Source organism: Pithys albifrons, chromosome 6, assembly GCF_047495875.1.
Source record: "Pithys albifrons albifrons isolate INPA30051 chromosome 6, PitAlb_v1, whole genome shotgun sequence".
NCBI classification, from domain to species: Eukaryota; Metazoa; Chordata; class Aves; order Passeriformes; family Thamnophilidae; genus Pithys; species Pithys albifrons.
The window spans coordinates 56,792,554-56,809,831 of record NC_092463.1 but is presented as its reverse complement, the minus strand read 5'-3'; the positions used below and the strand labels follow the sequence as shown (position 1 = coordinate 56,809,831).

At 39.7% G+C, this 17,278-nt stretch overlaps 1 protein-coding gene across 3 annotated transcripts in view; it reads left to right on the top strand.

Annotated features, from left to right (window-relative positions):
• Positions 1–17,278, top strand: part of SYT9 (synaptotagmin 9) — a 67,448-nt gene that overhangs the window by 14,416 nt on the left and 35,754 nt on the right. For all 3 annotated transcript variants that reach the window (XM_071559031.1, XM_071559030.1, XM_071559029.1), the window contains exon 2: positions 16,002–16,353. In XM_071559031.1, the coding sequence (XP_071415132.1) occupies positions 16,002–16,353 (352 nt within the window). The remainder of the gene's footprint in view (positions 1–16,001; positions 16,354–17,278) is intronic.

Genomic DNA, 17,278 nt, shown 5'->3' with positions numbered 1-17,278 from the left:
TGAGGTAACTGAAAAAGTTAGCAAATCCCATTCAGTTATCAAATGGGTTGCAGCTGTTTCTAGGGAAATGAGAAGAAACCCCCATTACTATTTTTAGTTCCTTTTGTTTTTTTCTGGTCAAGAATAAAAAATTTAGAGACCAGATGATTAAAAAAAAGCAGCAAGAAATTTACCATCGGTTTGGTTTTCGCTTAGAAATAGCAGAGTTCCTGGAGTTCTTCAAACCCCAGGAATTCCCCACATTTGAGAGCAGTCCAGCTGAGTGAGTCTTGGGGGAGAAGAGAATACAAGAAAATTCAGTGTTTCCACACTGTTTGCTTAAGTATCCCCCTGCAGGGGTGTTATGGTTTCTGGGAACAAGGGGCTGACACCAACAAATCCTTCTTTACATTTTTCATAATTCTGACAGGAAGATATGAAGAGCGGTTGTTCTCCCCTTGGAACAGGTCTAGGGAAGAGCAGGTGTGAGTCTGCAAAAAGAAGGTTGCAAAGCTGGTAGTCCCTTCCCTCTGTGCCATTTCTTTGTGTGCACCCACCTGGAATAGAAACATAGAATCATAGAATCGATTGGGTTGGAAAAGACCTCTGAGATCATCAAGTCCAACCCTTGGGCCAACTCCAGTCCCTTTACCAGATCATGGCACTCAGTGCCATGGCCAGTCTCAGGTTAAAAACCTTCAGGGATGGGAAATCCAACCCCTCTCTGGGCAGCCCATTCCAATGCCTGATTACTCTCTCTGGAAAGAATTTTTTTCTGATCTCCAACTTCAATTTCCCCTGGCAGAGCTTGAGCCTGTGCCCCCTTGTCCTATTGCTGAGTGCCTGGGAGAAGAGACCAACCCCCACCTGGCCAGAACTTCCCTTCAGGTCGTTATAGAACCAGAAGAACCAGTGTGTGTATGATATGAAAAGTGTATATCACGGATTGTACTGAACTTGTCTTAACAAATGATGCTGTATGCCAGGGTTGTAATTTCTCTCTCTGGTAAGGTTGTCTATCCTCTTTTTCTTGGTTATTGCTTGAGTGAACCTAATATGTCAGAAATTCTGTTTTAGAAGAAGTCAGATCCTGTGCAACTGGTGGTGTTTCACTGCAGAGTAACCCCCAGAGGGGTTTGTAATCCCCTGGTACCAACATCGTCTAATAGTGAGCCAAACTGAATAATAAGCTCAGTGCTATGAATACAGCCTCACACTCAGCCTCATTCTGCTTTAGTTAGCATTGCCTAGTAATTAATTATTATTCTGTATTTATGCTATCAATGACATGCAGAGGCTGCCCTAAACACTCTCCAGCCGCTGGCAGCAGCACTATGTATGTATATATGCAGAGATTTTGTTCTCCCTCTGTAAATGTGTTCACTGTCTCTTAAAGTTGTTACTAAGTCTTCCCTGTAGCTGAACACAAGACAGTCCTTGCTGGACATCTGTCAAAGATGCACAGTGACACATGGCTTACTAATTACTATTAATGTTTACAGGATTTGGAATGTTGTAATTGATTTTGGCACTGAAAGTACAGTCTAGTAAATTGCTTGTCACCTTCATTTCATCTTCGATCTCATTGAGAATCTCATATGCAATTAACTGTAATTGCTACACTGTATTTATTCTAAAGTGCACAGTACATTACTGTTTTGTTGTTTGGATCTCAAAAATGGGGAGTTAATTGCTTACAAAAATACAATTCAAAATAAGAGGATCTTTGTAGTGAGGGACTTTTTACTTCAGAGTAGAAAAATATGAAGGTTTTAATGTAGTTCCTGTTACAAACTCACAGCCCTCCTGTACTTCAAATCTCAGTAACTTCAGGGACAGTGGCCTGTGCATAAAGATATGACAAGCAAATCTGCATTACCAGCATAGGCAGCACAATTCTTTGTTTATATGAAACTGGAGAGTAATTCTTGAAAGGAATGTATTTCCTCCACATACTCTTAGGTCACAAGGTGGAAGAAGCACTGAGTGGCTCACACAATTTCATCTGCCAGTTTATCCTGGCAATATTCTCTGTTTAAACAGCCAAAGCTCCAGAATTAGCATGGGCTGTCTAGAAAGCTCAATAAAAGAAAGAGCTTTGCCAAGAAACAGTCTCAGACAGAAAAAAGGTGAAACCCTTGGTACAGATAAACAACAGAAATCTGCAAAATTTTCCTTCCTAGGAATGGAGAGCTATTGTGTCTCCTGCTCTTACCCAGGAGTTGGATGTTGGAGCACAGGCCTGATTCTCAAATTTAGACTGACAGCACCTGCTCTTCTCATGTCATAGTGGATTCTTCAAGGAACAGCTAGTCATAAATTTTCTCCCTGTCCTTGTTAAAGCAGAAGATACTCTTTAATTGCTCATGTTAACAAACTAGCTGTTCTAATTTTTTTGAGAAAATAATTTCAGGAAATAAGATAAAGATCTAGCTGAATTAACTTAATTAAAGAAAATGCAAATCCAGAATAATTTTCTAGTAGAATGATAGTGTAGATTCTACTTGCTCCAAGCGCAAAATATCTCTAAGAGTCTGGACATGACGAATAGTGGCAATAATTGTACATCTAAACCATTAGAAATACCTTCTGTCAGAATGCTGGATGGAAACAGAAACTATTTATTTTGAATTTAACTACGCAAGTGAATAAGCAAACCTAAATAACCATGGACTGATTTCCAGCAGTTTCGAACTACTTGAGAGCTTACTTTTAATCCAGTTAATTATTTTGCTATTCTCCATTCAATTATCAGATTAAAGTTCTTATATAATATGTAAAATGGCCTTTTGATAATAAAACCTTCTAAAAGAAATACTCCAAAGTTTGCTTTAGAAGAAAGCATAGCAAGATTGAAATCTGCAGAATTCCAAGTTCTAAGAGGCCGTTAACTTTGATTACAGTTACATATTCCACAAGAAGATGGGATACATTATGAGGGGCATGCAAGACTGCTACGAATCTTTGCTGTAGGAATCATTTAGGATTGCACATACATAGCACTGCTTGGATTTTCTGCTTAGGTCTTCCAAAATTGTAAAATTTATCAAAACCTTCTGCTTCAGTTTTTTATTACAGATGTTGACTGTAATTGCTTTAGAATTTATTTGTAATTGCATAGGAAGGACACGGATCTGTTGGAGTGAGTCCAGAGGAGGTCACCAAGGTGATTGGAGGGATGGATCACCTCTCCTGCAAGGGAAGGCTGAGAAAATTGGTTTGTTCAGCTTGGAAAAGTGAAGGCTTCCCCTTTTTTTTAGGGATGACCTAACTGAGGTCTTCTAGTACCTAAAGGGAGCCTACATGAAAAATGGAGAGGGACTTTTTTGCAAGGGCAGGGAGTGACAGGACAAGGGGGAATGGATTCAAACTGAGAGAGAGGAGGTTTAGATTAGATATTAGGAAAAAATTCTTTACTGTGAGGGTGGTGAGGCCCAGGATGCCCATCCCTGGAAGTGTTCATGGCCAGGCTGGATGGGGCTCCGAGCAACCTGGTCTATGGGAAGGTGTCCCTGCCCATGGCAGGGGAGTTGGAATGAGATGATCTTTAAGTCCGCTTCCAACCAAAACCATTCCATGATTCTGTCATTCTGTGCTTCATGGTATTTCAGTCTTACCAGAATCTACCCCCAAAAATAAAATTCTTTTGTTTTACAACGTAAGAACTGATGCTCAGCATCTCTCCCTTTATGCTGCAGAGTTGGTGATGCAGCTTTTTGTCTGTCTTTCCTCCTACAAAGGTCTGTTCAGCATGTCAGTCCTTCACATGTTGACAAGGTGCCTGCTGCTCACAGCAAGCAGGTGTGCTGGGAGGGATGACAGCTTTCTCAGGACTCAGTTATTTAATTAACTCATTTATAACCAGATCATTCAGCAAAGCCACACCAGCTGTCTAGGGGTCAAAATCTTGCTTGTGTGGTAAGCAATGGTCGTTAAACTCCCTGCAGCCCTTCTATTTAGGTGTGTCCTGCTTCACTAGAGGCAACTGGAAAGTTGTTAGACTCACAATCAGAAGTGAGAAGATCCAGGAACCATTTTTAACTTTCCAACTGATTTACCAAATCTCACCTTAAGAACTGTGCTACATCTTCGTTTCTGCTCCTATTTGTAAAAAGACACTTAAATAACTTTGACGTCCCTCAGCGCCAAGGTGCCATGTCTAGACACCTTTGGATACCTGCAGGAGTGGTGACTCCAGCTCAGTCAAAACAGAGCAAGCTTCCTCACTGAAATGCTCCAGCCACACAGATCTCAGGGCTCTTGTCCCCCTCAACTGCTGTTTTACTCATCAGAATTTAGTAATTTTTTAAGCACCAAAGCCCTCGAGGTGGCATCATTTATGAAGCTCATGTGGGCCATCAATTTCTATGTGTCTATTGTATGCTTCAGAACCTTAGCTTTGCACCCACGCTGATGTATCTCAGACTTGGGATGTGCTGGTGTGTGTGTATCAGAGGTGAGGGATGGGCTGAGGGAGAAGGGCAGGAAGCAAAGGAGGAACCTTTAAATACACAGAGCAACATAAATTGGTGTGGGGCCATATGCCCGAGTCTGCAGTATTTGAAAAATGGAGTTATTAAGTGTGACTCCTCATTAGCAATGAGGGACACAGATCAAAATCTTCAGGACTTCCACTGAGCATTTTGAGGTGCCTCAAAGTAAAACACTGCTTCAAAGTGGTTGATACTGGTAAATAGGGTGCAACAGAGAGCCATTGCTATAAATGACTTTTTTATATGAACGTAAGAGCTTCTGATCCTTTCTCTGACCTTAGTCTCTGGTGCTCACAAGTTTCTTTAGTTGTGCAAAAATGCTCATGGTGTTTCTTAAATATCTAAACCAAGAACAATTCCTACTTTTCTTAGGTGCAGAATGTACCAAGAAGCCCCTTGCAGCATTTGAAATCTCCAGACAGATGCATGGCTAATGTATTCAGTTCAGTTACTGTCACCCTTAAAACCCTGAAATGCTGCAATGGTAGTATCTTGACCTTTATGTCAAGATGAATGAAAAATAGATTAATTTCTGATGCAGCAGCCTTTCCTGAAGGACTGAGTTTCTTGGAAAATGTCTGGTTTTACATAGAGGTGTAAGGGCAAAAATAACCTGTTTTCCATAAAAGCTGAAATATCTTAATCTTGACAGAATTTCTAGCCTTAATGAACTAGTTATTGATACTGTTCTTTGGCATTTATGTTTTATTATTCCATAGTACAATGCTATGGGTATTATTGACAGAAAGGTACAAGAGGGATGGCAAATTTAGAAGCTGACAGCACATAAAAGCTTAAGGTTTCATCTTTGTCCCTTGTCCTCCACCTGTGCCCTTGTAAAGATCTATTTTCCCTATGAATCCAACAGGTTCTCAGAAACTGCTGACCTTTGCCCGGTAGCTGATCTGTTGACTGTGCCCCTCTGACCATGGGGTAGGGCTACATTTCTCCAGATATAACTACCCGACTCCACTCAGGAATTGAAGGGCATAGGAATACATTATTCTTCATGAGTCACTGACAACAATTTGCATCCCATCTGTGAACTTTGGCATCTATATTTTGGAGAGTAGCAATCCCACAGTTACTTCAGTGGTGCTAAAGTGCACAGTTCAGGTTTATCATCCGCTGGCTTTTTTTCTCTTTTTAATCCATTATAGCTCAATCAAAGTGCTTAAAGCAGCTGTAGAGAGTCAAGCTCTGAACTTATCCCTCTGTCCACTACAATACAGTGTGCTCCCTGCCAGTTTGGTGAGAAACACAGGGATTTGGACACCTCCTGCACGTTGTGGAGTAGGAGTACTGACAGCCTCAGAGAGTAGCTGTTGGTAGGAAGATCATTACCATCCTTCTCAGCACCCAAACTGCAGTGCCTTCATTTCTGTAACCCTGTGCGGTTTGGGTTACACTCCACTGCTTTCTTCTTGGTAGCAAATACTGAGCAGGGTGGGTCCATTAATCTGGAATAGGGTGACATCTGTCACCTCCACACTGTGTTCAATATTTGTTTTGTTGGTCATAATTGAAATGTATCAGCTTTCCACTCCATAAAACTAGTTAAATACGAGAAGAAAACCTCCTCAGGCTGTCCTGTTATATTCACAACTAAGTACAACATGAAATGATTTAGTTCATAAGAAATTGACTTGTTGCTACTAGTTCTTTCTGCAGATTCCTTTTAGTATGATATCTTGCATGACTGTATAATTTAACCCAAACTCCCCAGAAATCCAGAAATGTTCAATTCTTACTCAAAACATACATTCTGTAGTACATGTTTTGCAAAACCAAGCAATTTGAAGTTCTCTGTGAGCGGTTTTGCCAAAATTAGGAAGGCTTCCAAGAGCATCACAGTTTTAAAATAATCCCTGTCTAGGAATGTAAAAGCAGAAGAGCAGTCTGAATGATAATTTTTACCAAATCTGTTTCTCGGTTCTGTTCTTTAGCTGCTACATTCTTCAGATGTTTCACTTTGGATTTCTCTTGATTTTCTGTTTTCATTTCTGCTTTACAGTTTTCTCTTAGACAGTGTTTCAGACAGACAAGACAGTTGGGCTCTGGGATCTTAAAGATCTTTTCCAGCCTAAATGATTCTATGATTTTATGATATCCAGAATTACCCACTTGTAAGTCTGTAGAAGCCGTGAGCTCATTTCTTTTGCTCTCTGGAAATGAAGTATGAATAGAAAAGAAGTGTATTCCCTATGTTTTTTTCAAATAGTGAATTCATAATAAACGTGATCGGACTGTGAATTATTAATTCATTATCTTTCTTAGTAGTAAATATCCCAGTCAGTAGAACTTCCATCACACCCTATACATATGGATCAGCCAGAAAATCTCCTTTTATCAAATGGGAACTCTAAGCTCACAAAGAACAACAGATACATAATACATTCACCATGGCTGAAATAGTTTTTAAAAATAAGTCAGTGTGAACAATACAGTGCATCTGGCTCCTCATCTGAGAAGGATAAATGCTTTCAGGGCTGTCTTTATTTCCCTTTATGCCACAATTCCTTCCTAAAAGAAGAATCAGGATATTTAATCACTGTAAGATGTTAGTGATTTGTCTGTAAAAAGCAATACAAGGCCTCTTTATCCATAGCAGTCTATGCAACCAACCTTTCTGAAGTCCCTTGTGAGGCTTCAGTACTTGTGACAACCTTTTTATGATCTGCTGGTACAGAGAAAGCAAATTAATTTTGGCTCTTCCTTAAATGTAAAGCAAGAATTGTAAATATTGAACCACTGTGATGTGCCAAAGTCCCATAATGTGGGCTTAGAGTAGTTGATTCTGAAAAGGAAGCTAATGAAGTAATTGACCTCATTTTCATTCCAAGCAATCTGACTTTAAAGAGAAACTTGCACTTCTATTCCTCATAAATGGCCCAGAAGAGTAATACTATCTTCCTATTTCTTAAAGAAAATCAAAATGAAGAAAGTAAAGTTGAAAAACAGATGATTTTTTGGGGTTATTCAAAATCATAAAGCCTAATGGGTTTTGCTGCACTTAGTAAGATTATAGGGAAAAGGAGCCAACCAGTAGGTGAAATTCAATCCTTCCAAGAGGAAAAAAATGGGAATTTGAAATAAAAATATAGATTTTTACCAGAACTACAAGAGCAACACAACTTCTATTAACCATTATGGCTGGCTCTGTGAAAGTATTTTTTAGTCATACTCATCACATTATAGATGTGTTTGTATATATATTTACATAGATATATCTTTATTAATGAGGAACAAATTTTGCTAAAGCTCCAACAGCCCTTCACATGTTTTGGTGGTCTATCCACATCTTAGAGTAACTTAATTCCACAAATTTTCTCACCAAAAAAAAACATCCAGTGAGATATTTGGATAAATACTATTCTTCCCCCTGCAAATACTGTGTCCTAAAGGAAAAAAAAAAAAGAAATCAATGAGAATTTTACTAAAACTATTGCTACTTCTGTATCATTTTATTAGCAAATCATATTATTAATGATTATTACAAAGCCACGTTATTAATATAAACGGGTGAGACTCCCACACAGAGTGTTGCATCCAGCTCTGGATCCCCAGCACAGGAAGGACATGGATCTGTTGGAGTGAGCCCAGAGGAGGCCACCAAGGTGATTAGTGGGATGGAGCACCTCTCCTCCACGGAAAGGCTGAGAGAACTGGGATTGTTCAGCCTGGAGAAGAGAAGGCTTTGGGGTGACCCAATTGCAGCCTCCCAGTACCTGAAGAGAGCCCACAGGAAAGATGGAGAGAGACTTGTTACAGGAGAATGGAGTGACAGGACAAGGGGAATGGATTCACACTGAGAGAGAGGAGGTTTAGATTAGATATTAGGAAAAAAACTTCTTTGCTGTGAGGGTGGTGAGGCACTGGAACAGGCTGCCCAGAGATGTTGTGGCTTCCCCATCCCTGGAAGTGTCCAAGGCCAGGCTGGGTGGAGCTCTGAGCAACCTGGTCTAGTGTAAGGTGTCCCTGTCCATCATGGCAGGGTTGAGAATAGAGGATCTTTAGGGTCCCTTCCAACCCCAACCATTGTATGACTCTATGATCTCTGAAACTGTTGTTTTGAGCACTTGGGTACAATATTACTGTACAAATGGAAAATTTGTACGAATGGAAATGCTTCTCTGTCATTTCCTTTGGCTCTCTCAAGCACTATTTATTGCCACTTACTGGGCTTTCAAGGACTGTAATGGAACTCAAAGCCTTTTGGCATGGTTCAAATAAGCTGTTTGCTCTTCTTCCATAGCCTGGAGACTTCCTGCTACTGGCTATATATTGCAGAAATAAATGGCAATTTCTCTTCATTATTATTCGTAAGGTCATAACATTCAAGATTAATATGTGTTCTGATGGCTTAGTCATTAAACTATTCAGAAATCTTGATGGTTTTGTAATTTTTAACACACACAATTTGTCCAAAAATTTCCACTAGAAAATTTCTCCTAGGTTAGTCTTTATTCATTCTCCATCATTCATTTAGCTACTAAAACCTTTAATTCTGCCAATTGGGAACATACAGAGTATTTGCCAAAAGGGATTGGTCATTTTCTATGGCTAGATGAGAAGTCAAGAAATCTGGCATAGTATCTTTAGCACTGGTGATCTCTCTTCTGTTACATTATTATCTGTGGATTTTTCCCCCAGTTTATAGTATTTTTCCCTTTATAGGAGAAAACCAAAAGGATACAGTAACTTTGCATATTCCATGAGTTGTGCAAAGCATATTTTGAAAAAGAATGTGGTAATAACCAAAAAGAACCAAGAATGAGGCACAGCAACCTGGATCAATCTTCTTACAGCCGTGTTTATGCAGACATGAAACAGTTTTGTTTCTACTCTGCTTTGTTTGTGTCCATGTTGCTTTAGTTTTCAGGAGAGGAGCAGCATCATTCTTTGTCCTGAGATGCTGCTGCAAGATGCCAGAAAGAAAAATGCAAGCCCGTGAGCATATGACTCCCCTCAACTGTGTCTGTAAAAATTACTGCTATCAATGCTCGTTCACCAGCTGGCTGACCAGGAAAGGCTTTTGTGTCACTTACAAACTGTAGCAGGATATTACATGTCAGCTCAGTTGTCAAGAAAATTTGCATTAATGCAGACTAAATATTAGACATAAGTGTGCAAAAAATGCATTCTTTTTCTTACAAGTTCACATACAATTTTTTGGTAACTAATAAACTCTCTAATATGAAGTCACATGGCCTGAATTTCAAAACAAAAAAAAATTCTGTCTACATAACTTTCTTTCTTAATAAGCAAAACTTTCTGTTGATACAAAACAAAACAAAGAATATTTTATCATGTTTTGAGTACTTTTTTCTTGTTCATGAACAATTTGCTTTAAGTCTTTTTTTTTTCTTAAAGCTTTAATTTTGTGATGTTACCAATAACCTATTGTGTCAATCTTATGTCAGTTTTGAATTGTATCACAGCAGCTTCTGCTGGGGAAATATTCTGTGCAAACAAATCTCTTGCTGCTTTTGCACTTCTTGTTGGTGTGTAGTTTGTGCGGCCATTTAGTAATTCTGATTTCATATCGAAATTATGCTGTGGAATTTATGTACATTTAAACTAATTGACAAGCACCCTGATGAAGTCCTAGAATTGTATTTTATTGATCTGGTTCATTTAGGAGACATAGTTAATATTAGGCAATACCTAGGAAAAAACAGTAAACAAATTTGTAACCCAAGCCAAGCAGATGATGAGAACACACACAGTGATAAACTAGAATTTGTAACACTCTTCAGGAATTAAAAGACATACAAATCACTCAGAGGATCAGGACAGTGTCTTAACCAACACCAGAGCCTTACATACCCTAAAGCCTGGCTAGAAGATGAGGAACACAAAACCTGGGGAGAAAAAAAGTCACTAAAAGCTAGTGAGAGCCTCAAATACCAGTGAGAGGCAGTTGCAAATATATTTTCAGAGCATGGAGAATGTTCTCACTGTGTGAAGTCCTGAATGTTCTCATTTAGGCCTATTTTGTTGGTCCACACTCCTAAATGTCAAACAGATGAGAGTTGGAGCTTAATAAAATTAGTACAATCTGAGATTAACTCACTTGATTTTCAGCTGCCTTACTTTAAAGAATTTCTCAGAAAGTTTCTAAACACAGTATTAAAAATAATTAACAGTATTTTAGAAAGAATAATTTAGCTGAGAATTATTCCTTTGTCTCAGGAGTCTGCAAAGAGACACCTTCTGTCCTGAACAAGCGCCAGGTATGTTAATTAAGGGAAACCTGTGAAGCACAAATGAAACCACACTGCAATATTAGGTTAAAACTGCAATATTAGGTTAAAACTGCTTCAGATACTCAATCCTAAGAACATTTCTCTGGAAAAGCGAAAGTCTCAGAGTGCTGAGTGTCAAACCTCCCCCCCCGGCTTTTGTAGTACAGTTACTGAGCTGAATGATGGCTAACCCTCCATAGAAGTATTTGCACAAAAGAAAGACAATTTAGAATTTCAAAAGCACAGCTAGGATTTAAGCAGTAGGCACTGCTGTTTTCATTGTTTTTCAAGAAACTGGGTGTCTAGGCACTGTATATTCCTTAAAATCTCCCCCTAAGCAACAAAAAAGTAATTAAAAGATTTTTTTCCCTCAAGAGGTGGCAGTTTGAAATTTGTGCTGAATTTAGACTATCATATTCACAAAGTTTGACTGATCTGTCTCAATATATCTTAAAGTTTAGTAACATGATTATTTGTGACAAATTAATGTTATTATTTAATTAAATACCTTTTGAAATTTGTTGGGTTGTAAGTAAAGATTGATTGCATTGCAAGATTTTAAATTGCTAAGATTTGTTGCACTTCTTTCTAGCCAAATTTTCCCTAAAAGATCGATGGCTGTATTATAGTAATGCAGGAATATCTGAATGGTAATTTTAATGAAAAGAGGAGAGTGAATCAGCATAGAAAAGAAAGGTTGTTTATTTCAATAAGAACATGTTAAAAGAACTCTCCCAGTTAGGAATTTGGTAAAAGTCTTTCAGCCTCAAGTTAAACCAGATTACAGCCAGTTTGTTGGGAAAGGGGTTCTTTTGACAGAACACCAGTCACATCCAGACAGCCAACAACCTGATTATCTAAATAATTATATTATTGATCAGCAGTTCTTTTGATCAAATGTCTTGTCTGTGCCTGGTTGATGAGAAATTCCCACTTATGTTTCCTTTTCCATATGTTTGTTCGTATTTGAATCTTTTGGAGCCAGATGAATCCAAATAGATACAGCCTACAGAGACTGGGGAATGTTCATCTTTGGAGAAATTCTGTCTGGGCACTGTCCTGAGTAGCCTGTGCTGAGTGAACTTCCATGCTTGAACTCAGTGATCTGAAGGGTCCTTTCCCCAAACATTCTGTGGTTCTGTTCAATAAGAAAATCTGAAGACAAGACAATTTATATTCCTATCATAAATTCATTTGACATAATGAGAGAGATTTTTCTTTTCTGTGTAACAGATCTACTTTAAAGTGTAAGTTAAAAAATTCAGCAAAGATCCAGCAATGACTCCATCATCAGAGTCTTTTTGGTAAGATGACTGAGTCTTTTTTGTCATCAAACTGATGGTAATAAAATGTGTCACAGAGAGAAAAGCCATGCTCATATCTCCAGTCTGTGATAACAACTGATGATGTGATGCATAGGTAGAAAATTCTATTTCACTATTTCTGCATAATTTTTAACCTTGCCATTGCTACCCAAAAAAAAATGCCAGAACAAATTATGCTGATGAGCATAAGAAATTAATAAATTGAAAGTCAGTAGAGTCAAAAGGATTGAAACATGAAAACCTGGTCAAGTCCAACCCTTGGTCCAACTCCAGTCCCTTTACCAGATCATGGCACTCAGTGCCATGTCCAATCTCAGTTTAAAAACCTCCAGGGATGGGGAATCCACCCCCTCTCTGGGCAGGCCATTCCAATGCCTGATTACTCTCTCTGGAAAGAATTTTTTTCTGATCTCCAATTTCCCCTGGCAGAGCTTGAGCCTGTGCCCCCTTGTCCTATTGCTGAGTGCCTGGGAGAAGAGACCAACCCCCACCTGGCCAGAACTTCCCTTCAGGGAGTTCTAGACAGTGATGAGGTCACCTCTGAGCCTCCTCTTCTCCATGAGCAAGATACTCAGAGAGCCTGTGTGTCTGCGGCCTTACTGCAAACCATGGCTGAGTACTTGGTTGTTGGAAATGCAGGGCAATAATGGCAATGCCTTTTGAATCTTCTAACAATGAAGTTACAGGCTCAATAAACAAGGAATTAAAAAAAGTTTCTCAGTCTCCAGAGTGTTTGATGTGGGGCCACCCAAGAGATCTGTCCTCTTATTTTCTGTCAAAGAAAAGGCCTCCTTTAATAGTGTGGGAAAGCATTTTGCAGAGGATGTGTTTATAAAAATTAACTGTAAGTAAATGCTATTGCATTGATTGGTTCCTTTAACCCATTTTAAAAGAACATTTTTAACAAAAAATGTAGGCTTACTTTCTGTGGAGTAAATTATCCATTATCAACACCCTCTAGTACTGCCCAGGCATTGTGGCATGCTGGAATTTGGGAGCTCAGCTCTTACTGTAGACATCAACAGCTCAAGACACTTGGCTGGCATCCTGGTTGTGCCAGCAAAGACATCAGTGCGAGTCCCTGTGTCCCAGAGGCCTTTCTTGTGCTCAGGAGATTCTGCACTGCAAGGAATCAACAGCTTGTATGGACGCAGAGCAGGTTCAGAGAGTAGGTGTGTTAGTGAACTGGCCCAATGCTGAAGTGAGAACCACCAAAATGTGGCAGAACATGCACTCTGAATGGATACATTGCAGAAATGCCTGTGACCAGCTCAGCCTTGCCCACAGTGCTGCCTGCACTGGGTTCACAGTTGCAGTTCAGACTTAACACAGATACTGCTCTGGAAAACAGGTTGCTCTAATTCTTGGGAAAACAGAGTGAATTTAGAAGCATCTGGATTTTTGAGGAACGCTTTTTGTGCTGCAGATCTCATTTTTGTAAGGACAAACAAGTAAAGACTTCCCCTGCTCTCTCATTACAAAGCAGAGGAAATCACTGGCAACAGATCAGTACTGCTGCCACATGAGAATAGAGATAAACAGGCTTGGAAAAACTGAGACAGCTGGAAAGAGGGAGTAAAAACTATACAGAAAATATAGTATATAAAAGTACATGTGGTTAATGAAAAAGCAGCTCCAGGATGCAGCCAAAAATCTCTTCCCTTGGGACTGCACTCAACCCAGCTATTCATGCTGGATCTGCCCAGTTGTTGAAAATTGCCAGGCAGGTGTGGAGGATATGAAAATTACTGTCCAATGAAAGGTAACAGCTTAGAGCACTGCCCTTTAGTCCCACTCTGTTCCATAGAAGTCAGACAGGTGCATGATAGTCTCTTTTTCACCCACAGAAACAAGAACTTCATACAAAATCTTCTTTCTGACACAAAGGAGTCAAGAAGTAAAACCAAAATAATGAAAAAACAATTCCCTCTTAGGCTGTGACTTAAACTGTTTACTACTCAGCTTCTCTGGCAGTAAGTTCTCAGTGCAGAGGTGTGTTATTAAAGCCCTCCAAACTCTACAAATGAAAAGCAGATCATACTGCCCTCATGTATTTTTTTCTCATGGCACTTCTCTAGGACACTGTTCTCTGCTAGTCATCTTCAAGATCAGGGGACTGTTGGTCTGCCTTTCAAACTGTTCCTCACATTCACATATCCTGGACATTGGGCAGTCTCCGGTTCTCACCTTGTAATCTTCTGGCTGGTTGTGACAACTTCTAATTTCTCTTTTCTTTCATTTACTTGAATCAGTTCCTTGAAAAAAGAGGCCTTTCTGTAGGCCTCTGATGCATTTCTTCCTTCTTCTCCTGGGAATCTTAGACAAATTGGTTTCTCCTGAAGGTCTTACTTCAGTACTACATCCTGGATCCTCAGCTTTTTAATCAAACAGAGAGGTTGTGCTCTGCCTCCACTGCCAGACGTGTTTACCAATAAATATTCAAAAATTATCAGCAACAACCATTCTACTTTCTCCCAAATTGCCTTTTATGCATGGGAGGAATTTCTTTAATTAATTTCAGCTCTTAAACTCTTTGTTGTTATTCCAAACAGCTGCTTTGCTGTCCCCACTCTTAATGAACTTTGTCTTCACATGACTTGGAGAAGGACAGAAGGGGCTGTGCTGTTCAAAATTGTTTGAAATTGGTTTTCAGCATGCAGAATAAACTGGACAGCTCCTGTGTGAAATGGATTGTAGTGTCACTCCTCCCTCTGTGAAAATTTAATCTGTCTGGCTAGTGAGAATGAGACTCACAGCAGGGGCAGAAGGTATTGACTTTTCCACTTTTTAAAAGAAAAATATTCTTTTTTTTTTCCTTTCCAAATGCACTGAGGCAGTTTCATCTGAATTGTCATTCTTAAATAATTGTCTTAGCAGAAGCAGTACATTTCAGCCTCATGCCATCCTTTGAAAATTTAGGCTAGCTGTTGGCTTAGAGAGATGCAGCCTGACGTTCTGAACCTACACACAGTGTGAAGAATTGCTTTGATCAGCTTGTGTTTGTAATTTAAGGCAGTAAAATGGAATTCTCACTAATTGTGTTTAAGGCATGATGTATTGTGTAATCCACAGAGAGACTCGTTTCAGAAACACTGTAACCATAAAAACAGCTGTTCCACTGAATCATTTCCCCAACGTGCAACTTAAAACAAAGCAAAAAAGAGCAGAAACCTCTCCTGGTTGTGTTGATGGAGTAGAATAATGCTGGAAATGTGGGGAAAAACATTAGAAAACTCATCCCCATGTTCCTTTTTATACCAGAAGTTTGGAAATGGAAAAAAGAGCCTTTGGAGTGAGAAAAACCAACCAACCAAACCAAAACCAGAAAAATCTCAGTTTCTAAGAAATATTAGTATTGTTATTAAATTATGAATAGCAAGCCATGTATTGATAGTGAAAAATAATTTGAAAAGACAGGAATGAGTCTAAAATTAGAAGGAATGGAATTAAAGTAATAAACCAAGATGCACCAGTTGAATACCTAAAGAATTCATGTCACATATGTGCATATTTTCATGGTGTTGAAATATAATACAGTCTCTGGAAGAGAAGGTGGTAAGATCTGGTAAAGCAGGTGGAAGAAACTGCACTACATAAAAGGGGGGAAAAAAGAGCAAATGTACTGCAGGCACAGCTCTTTCACCAGTAGAAAGTTGAACGAGCAAGTGAACAACCCTTTTCATGTTTAAAATGACCTTTCATACCACCCAGCTTTTGGAGGGAAAATAGAAGCCAAGTCTACCAAGGTAAGCCTTACACTGAATTCCAAACAAATTTTCTTAGGGGGAAAAAAAAGTAGAACTTTTAATATATTTGTATTTTATGACTGTTGCAGAGACCAGAACTTAATTTTTGTGGATCTGCAGTCCAGTGATCTTTTACTTATTGATGCTTTGGAGATGCCGAGCTCCAGAGAGCACAAAGATGTGACCTGGATGTGTTTTCCTTGTTTGCAGATATCTCAATAAGCTTGCTGTCCTTAGTTGTCACAGCCTGTGGGCTCGCTCTGTTCGGGGTGTCTCTGTTCGTCTCCTGGAAGCTTTGCTGGATCCCCTGGCGAGAGCGTGGGCTGCCGTTCGGGGGCAAGGACAACAAGCAGGAATCGCTGAACTACACGGACACAGAGCCCAATGAGCGGGACTACAGCGAGGATTATCTGGGGCAGCCCACAGCCTACCCAGAGGCCTCCATGAAGATCAGCCACACCTCCCCTGATATTCCACTGGACACTCAGGAGGGAACCAAGGAGAACTGTGTGCCCAATGTGCGGATGCAGCGCCAGATCACTGAGCCAACCTCCTCTGCTCGGTCAGTAACTCCCATTTCGCTCTGATACTGATGAATACAGATACAGGCCGAAAAGCACAGCTTGATTAGCCAGTACGCTGCTCTGAGAAAAATGGATCATCTACTTGCCACATTCTTTTAAAGAAAAAAATTACACAAAAGTTATTCTTTGAGGTGCTCAAACCTCGTAAGTTGAAGGGACAGGATCATAATCATATTCTGCTCTTCTATAAATTACTATCTCATTCCTGCTTCTCCCTCAGAACCTGGATAACACAGAGCACTGTGTATCCTTTAAAAGCACCAGAACAGCCCAGATTTAGCTTGTAAAGCATATTCATTTGCACTTAGCACTGATGCTGAACTCTCAGTAATATATCCTCAAAGATTTTTAAAACAACCAAAGAAGAAAAGTAGGGCAAGCTAATGAAACACTTGCAAGAGTCAGAAATAGGATTAAAAATCATAGATTTTAGCCAAAGTCATGACTGTGGGGGAAAATGGGACTCAACAAGAGTCAGTGAAGTCTCCAGGGGAACTGGAGAAGCAATACACGAGGGAAAAGGAAAGGGGGAGGGTGGGAGTGTGTGCAGGGGCAGGTGATAAAAGGATTATGTTTCATACAGTAAGAAAAAGGATCAGCATGTGAAGAGCCAGTAAATATCTGAGCCAAAGCAGATGCACTTCAGCAGGAGAAGGTACAGCACTAGCCCAGTGGCTCTTTGCTAGCCTCCTTTCTGTCCATCTGGAAGAGCAAATTTAGCCAAGGCTCTTGCCTGCAGGCACAACTGAACACATCCTGTTCAGGAATTGCCAGTTGTCTCAGAATTTGAGAGGTTCCCAGGGCAGTACTAATCTCAGTCTGTAGAATAACTTGCCTCAGCATCCTGAGTGCATGAACAAGGCCTTCCCTCCTGTGTAGACCTTCCTTCTGGCCATGTTTCAG